The sequence below is a fragment of the Petaurus breviceps genome, unplaced genomic scaffold (genome assembly GCF_028583685.1).
Source record: "Petaurus breviceps papuanus isolate PSGF00001 unplaced genomic scaffold, PetGlider_PUasm1.0 91133, whole genome shotgun sequence".
Taxonomy (NCBI): Eukaryota; Metazoa; Chordata; class Mammalia; order Diprotodontia; family Petauridae; genus Petaurus; species Petaurus breviceps.
In genome coordinates this window covers 19783994-19805313 of record NW_027187419.1, presented here as the reverse complement: position 1 = coordinate 19805313, position 21320 = coordinate 19783994, and the positions used below count along the sequence as shown (strand labels likewise).

The following is a 21320-nucleotide window of genomic DNA, read 5'->3' as shown; positions in this document are numbered from 1 at the left end:
ATTAGAGCTGCTTTGGGCTCTCTCTAGAGGTTAAGTGGTTTGCCCAGTTCACATAGCCAGTATATGTCCATCAATTAATCAATTAATGAGTCAATTAACAGACCCTCAGTAAGCCCTTATTATGTGCCAAGCACTGTGGTAAGTGCTAGCAAAACAAAGAAAAAGCAAGGTAGGACTTGAACCCTGGTCTGCCCCTATGCCATGCTGGCTCTTCATGGATTAAATATATTTGTGTCTCTATCTGTGTCTTTATCTGTATCTGTGTCCATATCTATCCATATCCATATCTCTATATTTCTATACTATATATCTATATACTCTATATATCTCCATATCTATAATCTCTATCTCTATCTCTCTTTCTCTATATCTGTATCCACATTACTATACAGGCATATATTCATATGTTTAATAATAATGGTAATATCTAACATTTATATAGTGCTCACTATGTTCCAGGTAATATGCTAAGTGTCTTATGGTTATTAATTCACTTGATCCTCATAGCAACCCTGGGAAGTAGGTGCTTTAATTTTCTCCATTTTACTGTTGAGGAAACTGAGGCAAACAAGGGAATGTAAGTGTTTGAGGCAAGATTTGAACTCAGATTTTCCTGATTCCAGTCTAAGCTTTCCTGTCCACTGTGCCACCCAGCTGCCACACACACACGTGTGTGCATGTATGCATGTACACATGTGCACACATATATGAATGGGATGCATGTTATCTATATGTAGTATGTATAATTGGGTAAACATATTTATTATTACTATTATTAAGTTATTACTATTGTTTTTCCATGGGTAGGAAAAGGTATCTTGTCTTAAGCAGATAGGTTTGCCCACAAGTGGTTGGTTGCATATATCAGGTTTTCCAACAAGCCACGAGTATTACCAGGGAGGGACAGAAGGGATAGCATTTATTAAGCATCTACTACATGTCAGGCATTCTACTAAGCACGTTACGAATATTAAATCATTTGCTCTAGCCTTATGAGGTAGGTGCTATTATCATCCACATTTTACAACTGAGGAAACTGAGACAGAAAGAGGTTGAGTGACTTGTCCAAGGACATACACCTCATAAATGTCTGAGGCTACTCTTGATCTCAGGTCTTCTTGACTCTAGGCTCAGTGTTCTGTCCCCATGCCACCTAACTGATAAGGTGATAGTTTTCTCAAGAGATCAACATACAGTTTAGGAACTTTGTTTCATTCAGACATTTGCCCATGTAGACCCAGGGCTAGAGATGGGGAAAGAATAATGGAATATGAGCACAAGGCTATTGTGCTATCCTTTTTTTCCTCAGAAAGAAAATACAACATGGTCTTGTATGTAGTTTTATGTCCATTTTTATACATTTCATGTATGAACTTGCTCTAAGTAGACTAATACTTTCCTACTGAGGCATCATTTGGCACAAAATTCACAGAAGCACAAAATCTTAGCGATGATGGAATCTAACCCTCTAATCTTATGGCTAAGAGAACTAAGACCCAGATCGGGGAAATGACTTGCCTGAGGACACGTGGCACGAGTACTAGAGTTGGGATTCAAGCACAGGTGTTGTTTATCAGTGCTCCTGAAATGCCTCAGTTGCTAATCTATTTCCCAGGCTTATTGGGGGATAAAAGGACTATACATTATTACTAATATTGAAGGGAAACATTTAGCTAATTGGTGACTTAGGGTGAACATCTGGAGGGGAGGATTTTTAATATTCACTACATTTATATTCTTGGAGGTAAGAATTTCGAGAGACTGTCAGGTGGGTAGAATGCTGGGCTTGGAGCCAGAAAACTGGAGGTTTTCTGTCCTGCCTTAGACATTTACTATCTGTGTGACTGTCTAAACAGCTCAACTTCTGTCTACCTCAATTTCCTTATCTATAAAATAAGGCTAAAAATAGAAGCTGCCTCCTAAGGTTGTTGTGAAGGTCAAATGTGTTAATCTATGAAATATGCTTTGCCAAATATTAAAGTCCTATGTAAATTTTAGCTATTATTTAGAGTTGACTGGTCAGGCATTCCCATCTGAACTTAAGCAGATTTCTATCAGTGCTTTGAAGTTCAACTTAAATGCCACCTCATCTATGAAATCTTCCCCTGATTCCATCACTCAGAGACAACTTTTCCTCCACCTTTGACCTAACTAATCGTTTAAAAAAAAATCTAGCTAGGTGATCTTGGTGGTTAGAGAGATGAGTGGGAGTCAGGAAGACTGCAGTTCAAACTTAGCCTCAATACTTAGGCAAGTCACTTAAACCTGTTTCTTCAACTGTAAAATGAAGATAATAATAGAACCTACTTCCCAGGGTTGTTGTGAGGACTTTATGACATCTTTGTCATAATAGGCAGTACATAAGTGCTAGCTATTATTATATACTTTTGAATGCATTATACATAATTATTATGTGTCTCTCTCATGTGTTTGTTATTGCTGTTGTTCAGTCATTTTTTCAGTCATGTCCGACTCTTCATGATCTCATTTGAACTTTTCTTGGCAAAGATACTGAAGTGTTCACCTTTTCCTTCTCTAGCTCATTTTACAGATGAGGAACTGAGGCAAATGGGGTTAAGTAACTTGCCCAGGGTCTCACAGCTAGTAAGTGTCCGAGGCTAGATTTGAACTCAGGAAGATGAGTCTTCTTGACTTCCTGTCTCCAGACTCAGCACTCTATCCACATAGTACTCATCACATATTGTTTCTTATTATAGTATTGTGTCATTACTCTATTAAGCTATATGAGAAAAGAACCCTTGTCTTAGCTAAAATTTATATCTTCTCCATTTCCTAGTATAGTTCTCTGCAAACAATAGATAATTTGTAAATATATGCTGAATTAAATTTTGGTCATTGAGCATCACCAATATTATATAATTAATAGCTTTCTTTGTCTTTATGATACTATAGTTAAAGTTCAAAGTGAACTAGTTAATGTGAACTAACACAAACTTAAAAAATTTTTTTTTGGATGGCTTTGTGATTTTGTGATACAGAGAGTTCCTGTTCCTATCAGCTCAGATCAGCACTTTCTCTTTAACTTATAGGCATGGAAAACCACCTCCAGGTTTCAAAGGTTAAGTGACTTTCCCAGGGTCACAAAGGGGTCTGTGGGAGAGAGAAGATTTACATCTCAGTTTCCTTGATTAAGTGACTTGTGTCTCTAGCCACCATTCCATGCTCTCTCTCAATATGCACATTAACTTTATTTACTAGACCATTCAATCTTGAAGAATCTAGATCAATTTGCATCATTTGAGACCAGCAAATATTAGCAAATCATGTATATGGGTGACATATCTTTCAATCCTGTTCATGTTAAAAAATCCTTATTATTAATCACATTTAATGTTGATACTAAACAGCCTGGAACTGATAAAGAGATAGCATGGTATAGTAGATAATATAATAATAGATGACATTTACATATCATGTTGTTGAAAAAACATGTTTTACATAACCTCATTTGATAGGGTGCTGGAATTGAAGTCACAAAGATCTGAATTAAAATCCTGCTTCTCCTACCTGGATGACCCTGAACAAGTCACTTAACATTTATTAGCCTCAGTCAACTCTGTTCAATTTTAGAATTGGAAGTTAGTTTATAACTGTAAGTTATAAATTTTATAACTATAAGTTACAATCTGTAAGTTAAGTTACCACACTAATGAATGAGAATGTTGGTGCATTAGCCAAGCAATGTACTTTCTTTCCCTGTGGCCTGTCTAGATACAACAATTGCTGATCAGAAGGGCTACTATTATAATTTAACAAAACAGAAAAGTTATGAACGTAATATGGGTTGTAGAAATGTATATACACATGCACATTCCTAGTTTGCTTTTGGTCAGCTGGGTGCATTGAACATGATTGGACACCTGGATGCTTCCCCTTCCTGGCTATGACAGGAACTGGGGAGATACTTTCTCTCCTCTCCCCCACTGTCTCCCTCTTTCTATTTCTTTTCTCTCTTTCTTCCTTCCCCCTTTCTCTTTGATGCTCCATATAGCATCATGTAATTCTTTTTTTTTTTTGGAGGGCAGTTGGGGTTAAGTGACTTGCCCAAGGTCACATGGCTAATTTTTGTGTTAAGTGTTTGAGGTCATATTTGAACTCAGGTCCTCCTGACTCCAGGGCTGGTGCTCTATTCACTGCGTCACCTAGCCACCCAGCCCCATGTAATTCTGAGACTTCCAGTAAGGGGTGAGGAAAGGTGGACCCTTCTTTATTCCATCTTCAGGATGACCTCAACCACATAGTAACTAATGCTGGGGGACTCAATTAGGTGAACTTGTGCCTGAGCTCTTATCTGTTTTTTCCACTTTTGTATTTATTGTTTTGTTCTTTCCTAATTTTAGGTGAATGAGTATCTGTCCCCTAGATGATCATGTCCAGGCTTATGGGAGACTTTGTTAGTCTGAGGGATCTCAATCCTTTTGGTTAGAGTTGAATGGTGGCAAAAGGAGGAGGAGTTCCCAGCAATTGCTTTAGTGTTCTTGGAGAAGAAGACCACTAACAAGAGAATCAGTCCAATCTTGTCCTATTTTGTCAGAACTCATGTACTAGGAGTTGTTTGGACAGTGCAGAGTCAAGGTGAAATGTAAAAGGCTTAATCAGCAGTCCTACAAACTACTTTGGTTTTAGATGGTTTTGAGTATCAACTTTTTGGCTAGATATGGTAATTAGCACTGCTTCTTATCTAATTCAAGTCTTACTGTCAATGTGCATTTGTTTTAGCAATACTTTTGTGTGAAGGAAATTAACAGCTATCAAATAGGTACTCGTTGGAGCTCTAAGTTCGTACAGTCACCTCCAGGACTGAAATTGTTTTGACTATGTTCCTGGGTTTAGGGCATAGGAGTTTCTTAGATAAGTACAGTAGGTTTTGTACCTTAGCCTGTGTTGAGACAGCAGTGGTTTCTCACTGTTACAATAGCATTTAGGAAAACAATATAGTTTCTGAAAATGTTTAAAATATTGATTTGTTGTCTGTTTCAGGATGGTAAGAGAAGTGACAACAAAAAATAAATTAAAAAATCTTAATCAAACATTGAGAAAGTATACACAGTAGAAAAAAGGGGAGTTCAGGAAAAAAGTCATAGACAATCATGGCAGTATTTTAATTAGTGTTAAATTTAGGATATATTTAAGAAATAGCCAAATGTATCTGAGATGCATAATTTCACATGCAATTCTCTTCTGTTCTTTATATGTGGAAATGATTGTATTTGTTGATGTCTATCAAGTTCATTATGAAAATGGAAAAAAAAATTAATGTGTTTAAAAGGATCAGCCTTACCTCCTCTGGCAAAACCAATAATAATATCTGCATTTCCTCTCCTCTGTTTCTTGAAGGTCAGCATTGAAACTTTGCTCCACATCTCAAAAGCCTTCTCTACTAAATGATCCACTGCTGATGGTGGCAGGTCTGGAGTATAAGAGACAACCCTGGTAGCCAGACAAGAAAGCAATATTTGATACCTCATAAAATGACTTTTATTGCTTTGTCAAAATGAACTAAAGTAAAACGAACCTGTAGGTCACTTCTTTGGAATGCCATTTAGGTCTCCCAGGAAACAAATTGAATTCTCCAATATCAGGTACCCCACATCTAGGTTTCTGAATTACTTCCATAGTATTGGTGTTTAAAATTCCTGTTTGTGGTAGGCCAAAGAATTTTTGCATTTGTCTTATTTTGTCTTCTAGATTATTTGTTTGTGCTTCAGGATCATATGAGTAGAAGTTCTTGAGGTATTCCTGTTGTGGAGAATGAAAGTTTTTTTTTCTTTTACTATTTCTTGTCTTTTTAAAGCCAAGCTGCCCAGCAGGCCATTGCCCCCAAATCCTAGTTTTCTAAGAGGAGCAAGGAAAAGCTGTTTACTTTAAAAATCCAGGATTTGATCAAAATTGTTATGTTTTCCTTTCCTATTGGGAGTTGCCTGTTAGCCAATGAATAAATCACTGATTTAAAAACCAACCAACAAAATAGTTTATTTCACCCCCTTTTATATATAATTTATATATAATAACATAATTATAACATGGTCTCTTATACACATACACACACGCACGCACGCACGCACACATGCACGCAAGCACATATAAACCCAACAAAAAACCCCACAAAATTTTTCCCTAATCCGTCTTGAGAGTTATTCATTTGTATTGTAAATTGTATTTGTAAAGCTACATAGATTAAAAAAAATACAATTTTCATAGTTACATTTGTATATTTAGATAAATATATATTTTTGGAATAATTTACCTCTTGTACAAGTGGCTGAAAATTATCTGGTTAATAATAATAATAATAATAAAACTTGCATTTATTTAGCACCTTTGACTTTTTAAAGAGGGATTAGATTTTTTCTGTTTCGTCCCAGAGAACAGAACTAAGAAGAATGGGTGGAAACTGTTGGAAGGCAGATTTAGGTTTGATGTAAGAAAAAAACTTCCTAATTACTAGAATGACCTAAAATTGGCTATGGCGGGGGTAGGGGGTTGGGGGGGGGGTTGTACTTAGCTAGAGGTCTTCCCACACAGTCTGAATATCATAGAGGGTACATGCTGGAACAGAAGATTCTGAGGTCCCTTCTGAAATTTTATGATTCTGTGCTGGGTTTCTTACCCACACATCTCTCAGGCCTTCAGGACCACCCCAAAGGTACTGAGGTATGTATGACCACTCCAAAGTGTCCCTTACCCTTCCTTTACTGGGGAGTTAAGAGACACTTCCTATAGCCCACAGATCGCTTGAGATGAGATTGACCCTGACCCCCAACTGGCACTAGGTTTCCTTTAGTACCTTTAGGGAAATGCATTGATTCTAGAGTTTTTCCACAAGTTCTAAATCACTCAGAGCATATTCTGTTGGACCCCAACTAGGAACCCCCCAGGATTTCCTCTTCCCTATCTCTTCCCCCACTAAGAGCATTTGCAATGATTTCAATGTTTTAGAAAATCTTACATGCTGCTATACATTGGTAATCATACCTTACATTTACATAGCAATTTACAATTAAAATATCCTCCCATATAGGATCTCATTTGATCTTCACAACAATCCTATGAAATAAGGCAAGTTTAATTGTCCCTGTTAAATCTGTGATATTACTTTCTCAAGACCATACAGCAAATACATGCACTTGAACCCAGATCTTCCGACTCCAGACCCAGTACTCTTTCTATATGATAAGGAAAGTGAGGGATGATAGTTTTTGTTCATTAAATCAGAGGCTAATAGTTTATTAGTAGCTAGGTGCTAATGTACTCAACCCAGAGTTAGGAAGACTGGAATTCAGATCTGGTCTCAGACACCGGTCAGTCAGGAAGTCAGTCAGCAATCATTTATTAAGATTAAAGACCTGCTATGTGCCAGGCAGTGTGCTAAGCAATGGAGTTACAAAGAAAGAAGAAAAGATAATCTCTAATCTCCAGGAGAGAGACAACATGCAAACAACTACATACAAGCAAACATATATACACGCACTTTATATATATATGTATATATACACATACATTTATATGATCTATTAGAAAAAATCAGCAGAGGGAAGGCATCAGTATTAAGAGAAATTGGCAAAGGCTTCTTGTAGAAGTGAGATTTTATCTGGGATGTGAAGGAAATCAGGAAACCCAGGAATCAGAGATGAGGGGGGAGAAAAAGAAAGAGAGGGGGAGAGGGAGAGAGGGAGAGAGAGAGAGAGAGAGAGAGAGAGAGAGAGAGAGAGAGAGAGAGAGAGAGAGACAGGGCGAGAGAGAGAGAGAGAGAGAGAGAGAGAGAGAGAGAGAGAGAGAGAGAGAGAATTAGTTCTAGGCACGGGGGACAGACAGTGAAAATGCTTGGAATCAGAAGACAGAATGTTGTGTTTGAGGAACAACAAAGAAAACATTGTCACTGGATCTAATAGTAAAGGGAGGGGAGTTTAATTATTATTAAATAAGATATGGTCTAGACCTATGATTTCGCTGGTATGGGCAGAGAACTCCTGGATAAGGAAATTCCCTTTATCAAAACAAGTCGGCACCTTTTCTACAGTCTCTAGTTTTGCTTAAAATGGCTTAGAGCATTGAAAAATGCAGTGACTTGCCAAAGGTCACACAACCATCGTGTATTGGATATGAGACTTGAGCCAAGAGCCATGGTTCTGAAGCTAGTCCTTCATTTACTATATTATGCTGGTTCTTTAATGAATACCTTTTCTTTGACATCAAAATTTTCCTTAAATTAAGCTAGATTTTACTGTCCAGAGCTACAATCCTGGCTTCCCTTAACAGTTCTATGACAACCAACTTCTGAGGCACAGGAGGATTCAAAGATGCACCTGAATAACTTTCAATCCATTTTGGACAATCTGTGCCAATCTATTTTCTAAGTAGAAAACTATGATAAAATAAGTTTTGGCCTATTTATCATTAAAATTATAGTTTCATGGATTGTAGTATTAAAGGAAACAAATGACTAACAGATCAAACACTGTCTTCTTATGCAAAGAAATGTAACAGGACAAACCGGACCCAGAGCATCTTGGCACAAAAATACTTAGAAAAAGTCCTTTGAGTTAATAGAGGCTCAGGAAAGAAAATCAGGCACCTACCCGTGCTTTTCCCCATTGTTGGTCATTCATTTTTCCAGCTTCCCGGGGCAGTGGAAAAGCAAGGCAGCATGTCAAAAGACTCAGAGTGCACAATGCCCGGTAGTGCATGATCGCTGTCAAGAAACTACCCTTCGCAGCCCTATGGTTGGTGCAGTAATTGCTGATCCAGCCTGGATTGTTTATATAGTTTCTCATCCTGAATGTGTCAATAGGTGACTCATTTTTTAAAGTGCTTTCTTGCTCATCTGTTTCTTTAGATTTCTCAATTTTTTTCCTAATGAAAATGAGGAAGCGTTCGGTTCAGTCTATATTTGTTTTTCAGAAGTTTTTTTTTTCCTTTTCCTCCTTGTCAGCTTTATAGCTTCAGCCAATCACCACCTGAATTGTATTGGCTTGGGGTTTGTTTTTCCTAATTAAACAAACAGGTACATTCTTTAGGACAATCTTCTCTGTTACCACTCACATACATTTAGAAAGGGAAGGTTAGGTTGGGGGAATTGGAATAGTGTGAATTGATTCTTTTTGTTACTGAAGATTATTTATCATGAGCTAGACTTTATGTTTATTCCTTTTGGGTTTCCTTATCCAAAGCAAAGAAACTATTTCCCTCAACTGTCACTATGATTATGTTATTTCCTTTCTGAAAAGTCTACAATGGCTCCCAGGTGTCTCTGGAATTAAATGAACACTCACAGAGTCATGAACTTGAATATGAACATGAACATGAACTTCTCCAACTGGTCCCCCTTTACCCAACAGACCTCTTCTAGAAGACTTTCTAGAACTCTTCCCCTTACCTGGCATAACCCTCCTCCTTCTCATTGCCAGAGCATGTATATTCCTCTCTTTCAAATCTATTTAGAAGGCTTTGGTTTTCAATAGACATTTTCTGTCTAGCTTCAGTCAGTTTAGTCCCTCTAGGCCCTATGGATTGTGTATGTGATACCTGATAACATCTCTTGCTGTCCAATATTTGGATCATGTTTTGTTTGTTCTCTCTCCTCCTTGGTCTGTAAATTCCTCTTTTCTTCTCTGGCTTATACATTTCACCTGTCTTCCTTAGTCTGTAAATTCCTGTAGCATCTATGACTGTGTAAAGCTACAATCCACTAAAAATAGAGCAAAATGGAAATGTCACATCATTTACATGCCTCCAAATATCAGGATGTTGGTTCTTGTCATAGAGTTGATTAGATGGATATGATCTTTTCATAGAGTAGCAACACAGTACAGTGACTGAATTTAACATTAGAAGGGGGAAGAAGGAGAACGGGATAAGGATTTATAAAGCATTTACTATGTGGTTGGCACCATGCTAAGTGCTTTATAAATATTAACTCGTTTGATCCTCACTACAGCTGTATGAGGGAGGTGTTATTATAGTTTCTGTTTTACCATTGACAAGATGGAGGCAGACAGAGATTAAGTTATTTGCCCAGAGTCACAATGTAGTGTCTGAGTCTGGATTTGAACCCAGGTCTTCCTGACTCTAGACTCAGTATTCTCTATCTATTATGCTCCCTAGGTGCCACAAGAAGACTTAGGCATGAGTCCCAGCTTTATAGCTTAGAGCCGCATAACTTGGATAAGCCATTTCATCTTTTGGTTTTCTCAGCAGTCAATTTGGGATAATACTGATGTGGCTTTTACCTTAGATAGAGCTGTTCTGAGGATATGTATGTTCTGGATAGAGCATTTGCTCTGTAGTCAGAGGACGTGGGTTTAAATCTTGGCTTTGTTACTTCATAAGCCCTGGGCAAGTCATTTCTTTGAGCATCTTTTTTTCATGTACAAAGAAAGGAAAGAAGGAAACAAGGATTTGTTAAGCTACTACTATGTTCCAGGCACCCTCTTAAGCCCTTTACAAATATTACTTCATTTCATCTTTACAACCCTTGGAGGAAGGTGCTATTATTATATGTCCACTCTACAGTTGGGGGGACTGAAGTTAAGAGACTTGCCCAGAGTGATACAGTCAGTGAGTGTCTGAGGATGGTCTTGAACTCAGGTCTATCCTGACTTCAGTCTCAGTACTCTAGCCAGTGTCAAGTCACTGCCTCAGCTAAATAGGAGGGGTTGATCTAGATAACTCTAAAGTTTTTTTGGTTCTAAGTTCTTTCTAAAGTTAATAACCATAAAACACTAGGTAAATATAAGTTGCTATCCAATTCAACAAACATTTATTGAGAGATGCCCCGCAGATGTAATATAAATATTTACTTCCTTTCTGAAATTCTAGTTTTTCCTTAGGGAATTGGTATAAATGGTAGAGATATAGATTAGAACTGGAAATGGACCCATGATTTCCTTTGTATAGGGCACTCTTGGGAGAGGAAATTCCCTCTCCTAACGCAGGTGGGTGCCTTTTCTGTACTTTATAGTCGTAAAGAGGGATTAAGTGTCTTACCCAGGGTCCCCCTGAAAGTTTGTATCAGATGTGAGACCAGAAACCCAGGTCTTACTGACTTTGAGGGAGAATCTCACTACACTGATACAAAAAAAATCAATTTAATTTAACAAAATTTCCCAAGTAGAAAATCTTGTGCAAGGCTCTGGAGATACAGGTACAAACAGAACAGTCTCCAAGGAACTCACATTATTCTGGCAGGATACAACACAGAGATACCTAAGTACAGAATAATTCAAGAAGGAAAAGACCATTAACAACTGGGAGGATCAGGTAAATTTTTAGAAAAAAAAAACAGTACTTAGGCTAAATCTTGAAGAAAACTAAGGTTTTAAGAGGCAGTCAGGAGAATAGAATAGAATCTTCCAGGCCTGGGAGATGGCTTAGAGACAGGAAATTAAATGTCAAGTTCAGAGAACACTTAGTAATCCAGTTTCACAAAAGAAAATATGTAAAGCAAGTCTAGAAAAGAAGGTTGGAGTCAGATGGTTGAGCAGCTTAAGCGTGTCAAGTTGATATGTCTTAAGAAGACTATTTTATCATCTCTATGATGAATGGATTGGATAAGGACGATTAGAAAAATAGATAGATAGATACATGATCTATAAGCATTTATTAAATACCATGTGCCAGGAACTGTGCTGGGAATACAAATAATACAAAGAAATCAAGTAGGACCATACCTGCCTTCAGGTAACTTACATTCTAATAGAAGAAAACACAAAAATAGGAACCGGGAAAAAAAGAAGGACATGGGAAGAAGTGGAGTGGAGGCAGTATGGTTAGGAGCCGGTGGCCAGGAAGTGAGGTTGAGGTCTATCATAATAATGGTTAACATTTATATAGTTCTTATTGTATGCCAGGCACTGTGCGAAGTGCTTGATAAATACCATTTCATTTGGTCCTCACAACAATCCTGAGTGGGAGGTGCTATTATTATCCCCATTTTGCAGCTGAGGCAGAGAGGGTTCAAGTGACTTGCCCAAGGTAACACAGCTAGTAAGTATTTGAGGCTAAATTTGAACTCAGGTCTTCTTGATCCTAGGTCCTAGGTTCAGTGCTCTATCAATTGTGCTACTTGTAGCTGCCTCTAATTAGAGCTCAAGATGGTTACTTGGGGCAGAGTTCATAGTTCCTGTGGGGGAGAAGTTGGGGATGATGTTTGGAGTGGAGGAAGCATGGAGAATAGAAGCAGAAAGGCTAATTAATATGCTATTGTAATAGTCCAGGTGAGAGAAATGGATGGCCAAGATTTTTGTAGAGGAAGAAACAATACCACTAGGCAATGGTTGAATATTGAGCATGATGGAGAAGGAAGAGTCAGGACCAAGGATGTGAACTTGCCCACTCTCTCCAGTACTGGATTTATCTTCATTCATTCCACTGGGTCAAGAAGAGGAGTCAGTATGTTTTTTTGCCTTCCTCACTGTCACTTCCAAACTCTCTTCCTATCCCCATAAATATTCTCCTGGTGCTACTTATCTCTGCTCTTTACTTACTCTCCATCAGTTGATATTTCTTTGTAATGAAGCAATAATGTTCCATTACATTCATGTACCACAATTTATTAATCCATTTTCCCACTGATGGTCATTGTAATAGTAATTTGGAGATCTTCCCTGCCCCTTAATATGCCAAATGTAATCACATGGAGCCTGTGGTGGGAGGAGTTTTCTGAATGGGTGGGGCAGTAAAGGGTGGAACAAGAAGGGTGGAGCAGAGCTGAGAGGAAGCTGGGAGTTAGAGCAGTTAGAATGAAGGGAGGAGAGAGGATGCAGGCAAGGAGACAGCTAGGCTTGTGAGTGTTTGCTTGTGGGAAGGCTTTGGAATGGTACTGCTTCCTGCAGTGATAGTGTGTATTAACTTCTTTGTTGCTATGATGGATTTGGTTTTCTGGCGTTGGGATTTGGCTTTTTGGTGTCTGAAGAGTTTTGTTTCTCTCTTATATATGGAGAGTCTGTTATATTTTGAAATTCAGAATTCCACCGTCATATTCATAGTCGCCATTGGTGCTGTGAATATTGCATTGGCACTACAGACATCTATTTTGTTTCTAATTGTTTACTATCAGAAACAATGCTATTACAATTTAAAAAAATTATATGGGATTTTTATTTCTATCTTCAACCTCCTTGGGGAATATATTTAACATTTGAAAGGGTATGGATATTTTGGACACTTTCTTTGCCTAAATCCAATTTGCTATCCAAAACAGTAGGACCAATTCACAATTCCACCAGCAGAATATTAGTGTGCATTTCTTTCTTTCTTTCTTTCTTTCTTTCTTTCTTTCTTTCTTTCTTTCTTTCTTTCTTTCTTTCTTTCTTTCTTTCTTTCTTTCTTTTTCTTTCTCTCTTTCTTTCTGTCTCTTTCTTTCTCTCTGTCTCTCTCTTTCTTTCTGTCTCGTTCTCTCTTTCTTTCTCTCTCTTCCTTCCTTTCTTCCTTCCTTCCTTCCTTCCTTCCTTCCTTCCTTCCTTCCTTCCTTCCTTCCTTCCTTTCTTTCTTTCTTTCTTTCTTTCTTTCTTTCTTTCTTTCTTTCTTTTTCTTTCTCTTTCTTTCTTTCTTTCTTTCTTTCTTTCTTTCTTTCTTTCTTTCTTTCTTTCTTTCTCTCTCTCTCTCTCTCTCTCTCTCTCTCTCTCTCTCTCTCTCTCCCTCCCTCCCTCCCTCCCTCCCTCCCTTCCTTCTTTCCTTCCTTCCTTCCTTCCTTCCTTCCTTCCTTCCTTCCTTCCTTCCTTCCTTCCTTCCTTCCTTCCTTCTTTCTTTCACTTGCCCAGGATCACATAGCTTGTATGTCTCAAATATCTAAGGTCAAATTTGAACTCAGGTCCTCTTGACCGCAAGGCCAAGTGCTCTATCCACTATGCCACCTAGGGACCTGTGCATGTCTTTCTATAGCCCTTCTACATAATATCTACTTGGGTTGACTAGGTTGCTCAGTGGATAGAGCACTGGCCCTGGAATCTGGAGGACCTGAGTTCAAATCAGGCCTCAGACACTTAACACTTACTAGCCTTGACCTTGGGCAAGTCACTTAACCCCAATTGCCCTGCCCTCCCCCCTCCAAAAAGCGAAACAACAACAACAACAAAATATATATAGTATCTACTTAATTATCTACTTCATCATCATTGCCAACTTGTTGGAGCTTCTTGACTGGGAGAAACTGCTTCTTGCTTCTTTCTAGGTTTCTCAAATAGGCAACAAAACTAGGGCCACATCATCTCTAGACTTGCCCCAGTTCACAATTGCACACCAAGTTGGGTACACCAAGGTTGTGTCAACACAAATCATTAAACCTTTTAATCACCTGCCTTCATCAGCCAACTTCACTATTGCTTTGTCTTCTCATTCCTAAATGGTTAGAATATTCCCATCACCTCCTACTTTTCCCATCTTTGTGAAACTGAATTCTTAACTGCTGAAGAACTACCTCCCCCTGCAACTTTAGGTGCATAGTCCTTCATTCCCATCCTCCTCAATCCTACCTCCCAGATGTCCCACTCTAGATTTGCCTTCTCCTACAGTGCCATATGGAATGCCTGTTCCATAATTAACAATATTGCATTTATTTTAAACCTCTTCATTTTTTATTTATTCCATCTTTTGGCACTCACTGGGGCCTTGTTTCCTCCTGATGACACTACTTTCCATACCACTTTTTCATGCTTTCCAAGACTGGTTGTACTTTTATCCATCCTCCCCTACCCTGACTCAGTGGTCATGATGGTAGAATCAAAATACTCTTTTTTCTCAATGGCCACTTTTAGACTGTCCTTCTACCACCATCACTCATAAATGTCTCATTCGTCAATGATCATTTAATCTAAATTTATACTCAGTGCATATTCTGATAACTTTTATCTATCAACTTCCAAGACATTCTCTGAACTTTTCCCATGAATTCAGTGTCTGGCTTTGTCTTCCTCTTTACCCCAACTTCTATCACTCTAGGGGATTTCAATATCTATATCTAGATGTATATCTTCAATCACCCTAACTTCCCATTTTATCACTTTACTCAGCTGCTATGACCTGCTCCTCCACTTTATTTAAGCTATACATGAAGGTGGTTATACTCTTGACTTTGCCATCATCCACAAGTATTCTGTTTCCAGGTTCAAAGATTTTGTATTTCCTTTATCTGATCATAATCTTTTATCTTTCCATTTTCTATACTTAACTCCTAAATCTACTCTTTGTTCTCACTATAACCTCTAATCTCTCTATCCCTCAGTACTATACTGGACTCTAACCCCTTTTCTGGCTACATTTTCCTCCCTTTTCAATACTGTCCCCTTGTTAACCACTTTAACTTTACATAGTCCTCTACTCTAGAATCCTTTGCTTCCTTTTCTTATCATTGCTTTCCCACCATCCACTTCATTTACTCATACTCACATGCTACTTAATGGCACTATAGGAAATCATCAAACCATGATGACTAGGTTCACTATACATTTATGCTCGATAATTTCAATTGGCCACCCTCCCTATAGCAAGGCAAACCTACTATGCCTTTCTTTTTCTTTTCTTTTTGGAGGGGGAAGGCAGGGCAATTGGGGTTAAGTGACTTGCCCAAGGTCACATGGCTAGTGTTAAGTATCTGAGGCTGGATTTGAACTCAGGTCCTCCTGACTCCAGGGCCAGTGCTTTATTCACTGTGCCACCTAGTCATCCCTACTATGCTTATCTAATTAATTCTCTTTTCTTACTCACCACAGAAACTTTTCCAGTTACTTTCTTTTAGCCTCCCATAACACCCTTATACTTTCCTTTCTTTGGAGTATTTTGGCACATACTTAACTGAAAAAATTGAGACCATTCTCCAGGAGCCCTATTTTATCTACTCCTACTCACCTTATATCAATCTGACCTCATCACCCAATATCTGATACTTTACTTTAGTCTCATGGTGAGGCAGCCCTTATGTTTGCCATGGCTAACATTTATATGTACCTTTAATTCCATATCCTCTTGACTTATCTAGCTCAGATGGACCTGCTATTCTTTTGGGGGATGACTATCATCCCCCTTGCCAAATCTTCAGTCTTTTCCTTTCTACTAGCTCCTTCCCTGCTGCCTATAAAAAGACCTAAGTTTTCCCCATCTTAAAAAAAAAAAACCTCTCATTGGATCCTACCATTCTTTCCACTCACATCCTATATTCTTCCCCTGTTCTTGGTTAAATCCTACTGTTTGCAAAGAGTGTCTCCACTCTCATGCCTTTCACTCTCTTCTAAACCCTCTATTCCCATACCACCATCTCCCTATTGGAGGTCTACACCTAGAAATTCTGAAGGATTCTTAAATTCAATATGTTGAAAACAAAACTAATTATCTATTCTCCTAAACTTTCGCCATCTTCCCAAGTTCTCTATTTTTGTGGAGGACACTACCATTTTTTAGTCATCTAAGTTTGCTACTTTGAGAAGTACTCATCTCTGTACTTTCCCTCACTCTTCATAATCTATCAGTTGCCAATTCTTATTGATTTTATTTTCATATATCAAATCTATCACCTTCGCTGCTCACATAAACATCAGTCTGGTTCAGTCTCTCATCATATCTCATCTGGACTATATCATAATGGTCTCCTCAATGGTCTCTCTTTCTTCAGGCACTCCCTTCACAATCTACCAAATTGATATTTCAAAAGCACATGTCTAGCCATGTCACTCTCCTGCTCTAAAAGCTCTAATGGTTCCCTCTTTTCCTTAGGACAAAAAACCAAACTCTTTCATTTTTCAAAGCTCTTGTATTGGTGCCAACAAAACCTGGACTGCAGCAATGAATTCCATAATGTCTGATTTATAATTCCTGCATCCCTTTTGATAATACATTTAAAGGCATGTTTTCTATGTCAGATTTTTGTGTCTGTAAATGCTATTCTTACTTTCAGTGAATGAGTAACTAGAAATGTAGGAGGAGCTGTAATTCCTTAAAGCAAAGGTTAGGTTACCCTTTCACTAAAAGAGCTTGCTTCAGGGTCATTTCCCTTAGTAGTAGTTAAACTATTTAGAGATGAAAACAACAACCTCAGGAATTCTCTTCCTATTAATGATGATTTATTCACTTTCCCTCTACAATCTGTTGTCAGGTGCTATTTCCCCCTAAACTTCTAGGGAGATATCTTCAAATTTCCAAAATTAAAATAATGCTCTTCTCAGCTTGGATGAAGCAGTTTTGTTTTGTTTTGTTTTGACTTTGTTTTTGGTAGTACTCTAGTTCCTGGAATCCTAGAGATTTTTGTATCCTAGCTGAAGATAAGACAGACTTACCTTTTGAACTGACATTTGCCAACCTATATAGACAATCATTATCCTAGGAACTAGAAAATTAAAACATTACTGATGGGTCAGGGATGGGATCTTTTCTATAAAGAAAGCAAACTCACATGAGCCTACCTTAGTGTTGATAGCTCATCTTTGGTGTGTCAGCCTCACCCCACCCCCACACCCCCATGAGCCATCTGGAAGTTATCATCCCTCTATTCCCACTAGGTGATAGGACACCACAGACCTCTGTGTTGTCTAGGTAATTCTGAGAGACCCAAATGGAAACCCAGACCTGAGGAGCATTCATTCTCACTTACAGTTCTCCCAAAATCTCTATTAGTTTTGGAATCTTCTTTTATAAGCCCCATTAGGATAAATTAGTCCTGTGTATATAGTCTGCTTCTTTTCTTTCAGGGTGTGCTGGTTAGTTTATAACAAAGTAACTCATTTGCAAGGAAATTGGTACTAAATGTAGGAATTAATATGGGCAGGAGAATTAGATCAATACCTCCTTTTCAATTGTGTCATATGTACTTCAAAAGTAATCCTTGAAATATGTTGTAGAGTATGAAAATACTCTAGCAATCATATTTTGGAAACTCAGAGCTTCCCTGTCTCCCTTTCTTTTAAAGTTCAGTCCTTCTTTGGAAGGAATTAATCTGGATGGGTCTATTCCTGCTCATTATGTTGCCCACACAGGACTGGGAAAATATTGACTCCTCCCTATTGTCCAGACATGTAATAAGGAAATTGATGTCTCTTTTATCAGGATTAAGTAGCCTTAATCATGTATTTAAGACCTCATTTCAATATAGCCCACCTCTCAGCATGTGGACCAATCAGAATTGATTGTCACTCCTTGGGAACATCTACTCTTTGAAGGGCATATAACCATGTGCTCCCAATTCCAAATCGAGCCAGTTACAGTTTTGCACTGTAACTCCCAATCAACACATGTCAAATCAGCTTGAGAGAAATTACACCATGGATACGTGATCCCTAATTTTGTTTGTCTTTTTCTTAGAACAGACTCTGTTTCAAAATTGGGGTTTGTGGGGTTCTTGGGGTTCACAAGGGCTTTTAAACAGCTCTTTATAGTTGCTTCTAGCCCACTTTCCAGGTTTATTGTACATTAGTCTCCCTCGCCAATCTATATTCCAACCACACTGGCCTACTTGCCATTCCCTCCTGTTTCTTTCTGGAATGCATTCCCTTTTCATGGTTGCTTCATTGAAACCCTGATTTCCTTCAAGAATCAGCTGAAGGACAACTTCCTACTGGAAGGCTATCTTGATCTCCCTAGCTGATATATGTAATGGTGAGAAAATGAATACTTAGCATCTTGTTTCAGTTATTTAATTATTTAGCACCTTGTTTCAGTTTAAGTGTCTTTGAGCCTTGCCTGTGATTGTGCCAAGTCTTTGTTAAGAAACAGAATCAGTGAATCCCACAGTGGGAAGGACTTGTCAAAGACAGGAACAGGAAGAGAGGGGTGGAACAGGGAGGAGCTAATGACAAATAAAAACCTCAAGCACAGCTGGGACTGAGCAGAACTGAGAAGGGGAACACTTGTGCTGGCCGACACTCTGTTTGTCTGTTCTGTCTGTGTTGATTTGTGTTTGTGATTTGTGTTGATTTCTCAGACCTTGTTGGTGGGTCTGTGTTTGTTTCACAGGCAGATAGTAAATTGATGATGGTGCTGGCAATGTGCATGAATGCTGTTTTGGCTGTGTTAAGCTTTGTCTTCCCAGAAACAGAAACTGTGAAAGACTTGAGGTGGACTGGACACTGTGAGCTTCAATATGGAATGGGAACTGGATGAGGAGCTGGACAAGGAACTGGGAGCTGCCTGACTTTGAACCCAAGTGACAGTTGGAACTGGGACCATGGAAGAGGAACCATGGAAGCTGAAAGCCAGCCTTGAGTCAAGCTGAAAGAAGACTTTACTTGGATACTGTGTACTGACTGAGAAGATTATGATGTATTGTGACCTAGGGGTGGGAGAACTTTGTACTTTGTACCCCTTAAGGATGATTGAGTTAAGGATGATTGGAAGCTAGTCTCCAATCAAGAAGAAAGAAGACTTTCTGACTGATGAGATTAAGGCAATGTGACCTAGGGGTGGGCAACCTTTGTACTTTGTATTGCTTAAAGAGGATTGCTCCTTAAGGATGATTGAGTTAAGGACTTACTGAATGATATCTTTTGTTTAAAACTATGTGGCCACCTATATAGTCAGTGATGAGTTGTTAGGTTAAACCATTGTGGATTCTGTACTTTGGTTTCTATGAATGTTTTGCTTTATAGTTCATTGCTGAATAAATAGAGAGTTCACTGTACTATGTGATCAGAACCTTAGAGCTATTCACAGCAGCAGTCCTCTGGAGAGCTGCTTGTGCTTGGCTTTACAACATACTACCCATTCCAGCTGAAAATTATTCAGGTTTATTTTACATATATTTTATATTTAATTTTCTGTTAACATGTTATTTGCTCATGATGTAATATAACCTCTTTGAGGGCAGGGACAATTTCATTTTTTTTCCTGCTTCCTAGTACCCCGGACAGTGCCTGGCATATGCCAAATGCTTCATAAATGTTTGTTTCACACATATGTGCATGAATTTTCCCTCACTAGCTCTGCTTGGTTTTAACTTCCTGGAACATCAAGCCTTACCCTGTAGAATCTGATTAGCTGAAATCTTACCCTAATCCTGATGAACTCAGCATTTGATACTCAATACCTCTTCAACACCATCAATTGCCTTTCCTCTCTGAGGCCTGGAGCACTAACACAACTACATTTTTCATTAGCCTGTCTTCTTTGTTTTGACTCTATGGGACATGTCCCCTGGTGCATTCCCCTCCCAGCCTTCCTGGAGTCAGTGAGATTCATCTTCCTGAGTTTAAACATGACCTTAGATTCTTACTATGTGATCTGGGCAAGTCACTTAACCTTGTTTGCCTCAATTCCTCATCTGTAATATGAGCTGGACAAGGAAATGACAAACCATTCCAGTATCCTTGCCAAGAAACCCCAAATGGGGTCATGAAGAGTAGGGCATGCCTGAAACAAATGAACAAGAAGTCACTTTCTGGAATATTGACAAAGGTCCCCTCAATCTTCAAAGCTACTGACTTTTTAAACAAAGGAAACATTCACGACTTTTAGCACTCCATAATAATTTTCATTTCTTAAATAACTCCTTGACCAGTTACCTATATTGTTCCTAGTGCTGATCTCTGAGCAGAAAAGGCATTTATTTAGTAAATGCTTCTTGAATGAAATTTCAACTTAATTGAATTGCCACTTATTTTATCCACATTCTGAGGACTTCAGAAGCAGTTTGATGGTTGATGTTTGGAATGCTTCTCGAAATAAGAATAACACAGATTGTAGAAACAAGTCTTCAGATGAGCACTGTGAATGGCAAAGTTCTGCTGAGTCCAAGAAAGGTTATCATGAACTGAAATATGGAAGCAACAACTCAGATGAATGATTATAATTAGTAACATATTGTGAAGTTAATGATTACATTTTAGTATTAAAATATGCAAACATTTGTTCCCAGAAGGCAAAACCAGGAACAAAGAGTAGAAATGCAAAAAGAAAAAAGCACCTTTAGGTTTGACATCAGAAAAAACTTCATAATAATTAGAGCCTTTGCAAAGTGGAAATCCTGCCCCCCCAGACTAAGAGGGTACTCATCAACTGGAAAATGGCTAAAAATATTATGGTTATAAGAAGGTAATGGAATATTACTGTACTGTGAGAAATGATCAAAAACTTGGGAAGACCTGTATGAACTGATGTAGAATGAAGCAAATAGGACCAGCGCAACTTACACAATAATAAAACTAAAGACAAACAACTTTGAAAGACTTAAGAACTCCAGTGCAATGACCAATCACTATTTCAAAGGATTGATGATAGATTGCACACTTTCACACAAGTAGACATGATGTCCCAAGTCATAGTGCATTGTTAAGCTGTGTGTGTGTGTGTGTGTGTGTGTGTGTGTGTGTGTGTGTGTGTGT

General features: G+C 38.4%; 1 protein-coding gene across 1 annotated transcript in view; it reads right to left on the bottom strand.

Moving 5' to 3' along the window:
- The window catches only part of MMP7 (matrix metallopeptidase 7), a 16753-nt gene extending 7845 nt beyond the window's left edge, over positions 1–8908 (bottom strand). Inside the window, exons 1-3 of the mRNA XM_069079939.1 lie at positions 8601–8908; positions 5537–5760; positions 5303–5451 (exon numbers count right to left, since the gene is read on the bottom strand). Of these exons, the coding sequence (XP_068936040.1) occupies positions 5303–5451; positions 5537–5760; positions 8601–8795 (568 nt within the window). The 5' untranslated portion in view covers positions 8796–8908. The remainder of the gene's footprint in view (positions 1–5302; positions 5452–5536; positions 5761–8600) is intronic.
- Positions 8909–21320: the final 12412 nt, after the last annotated feature.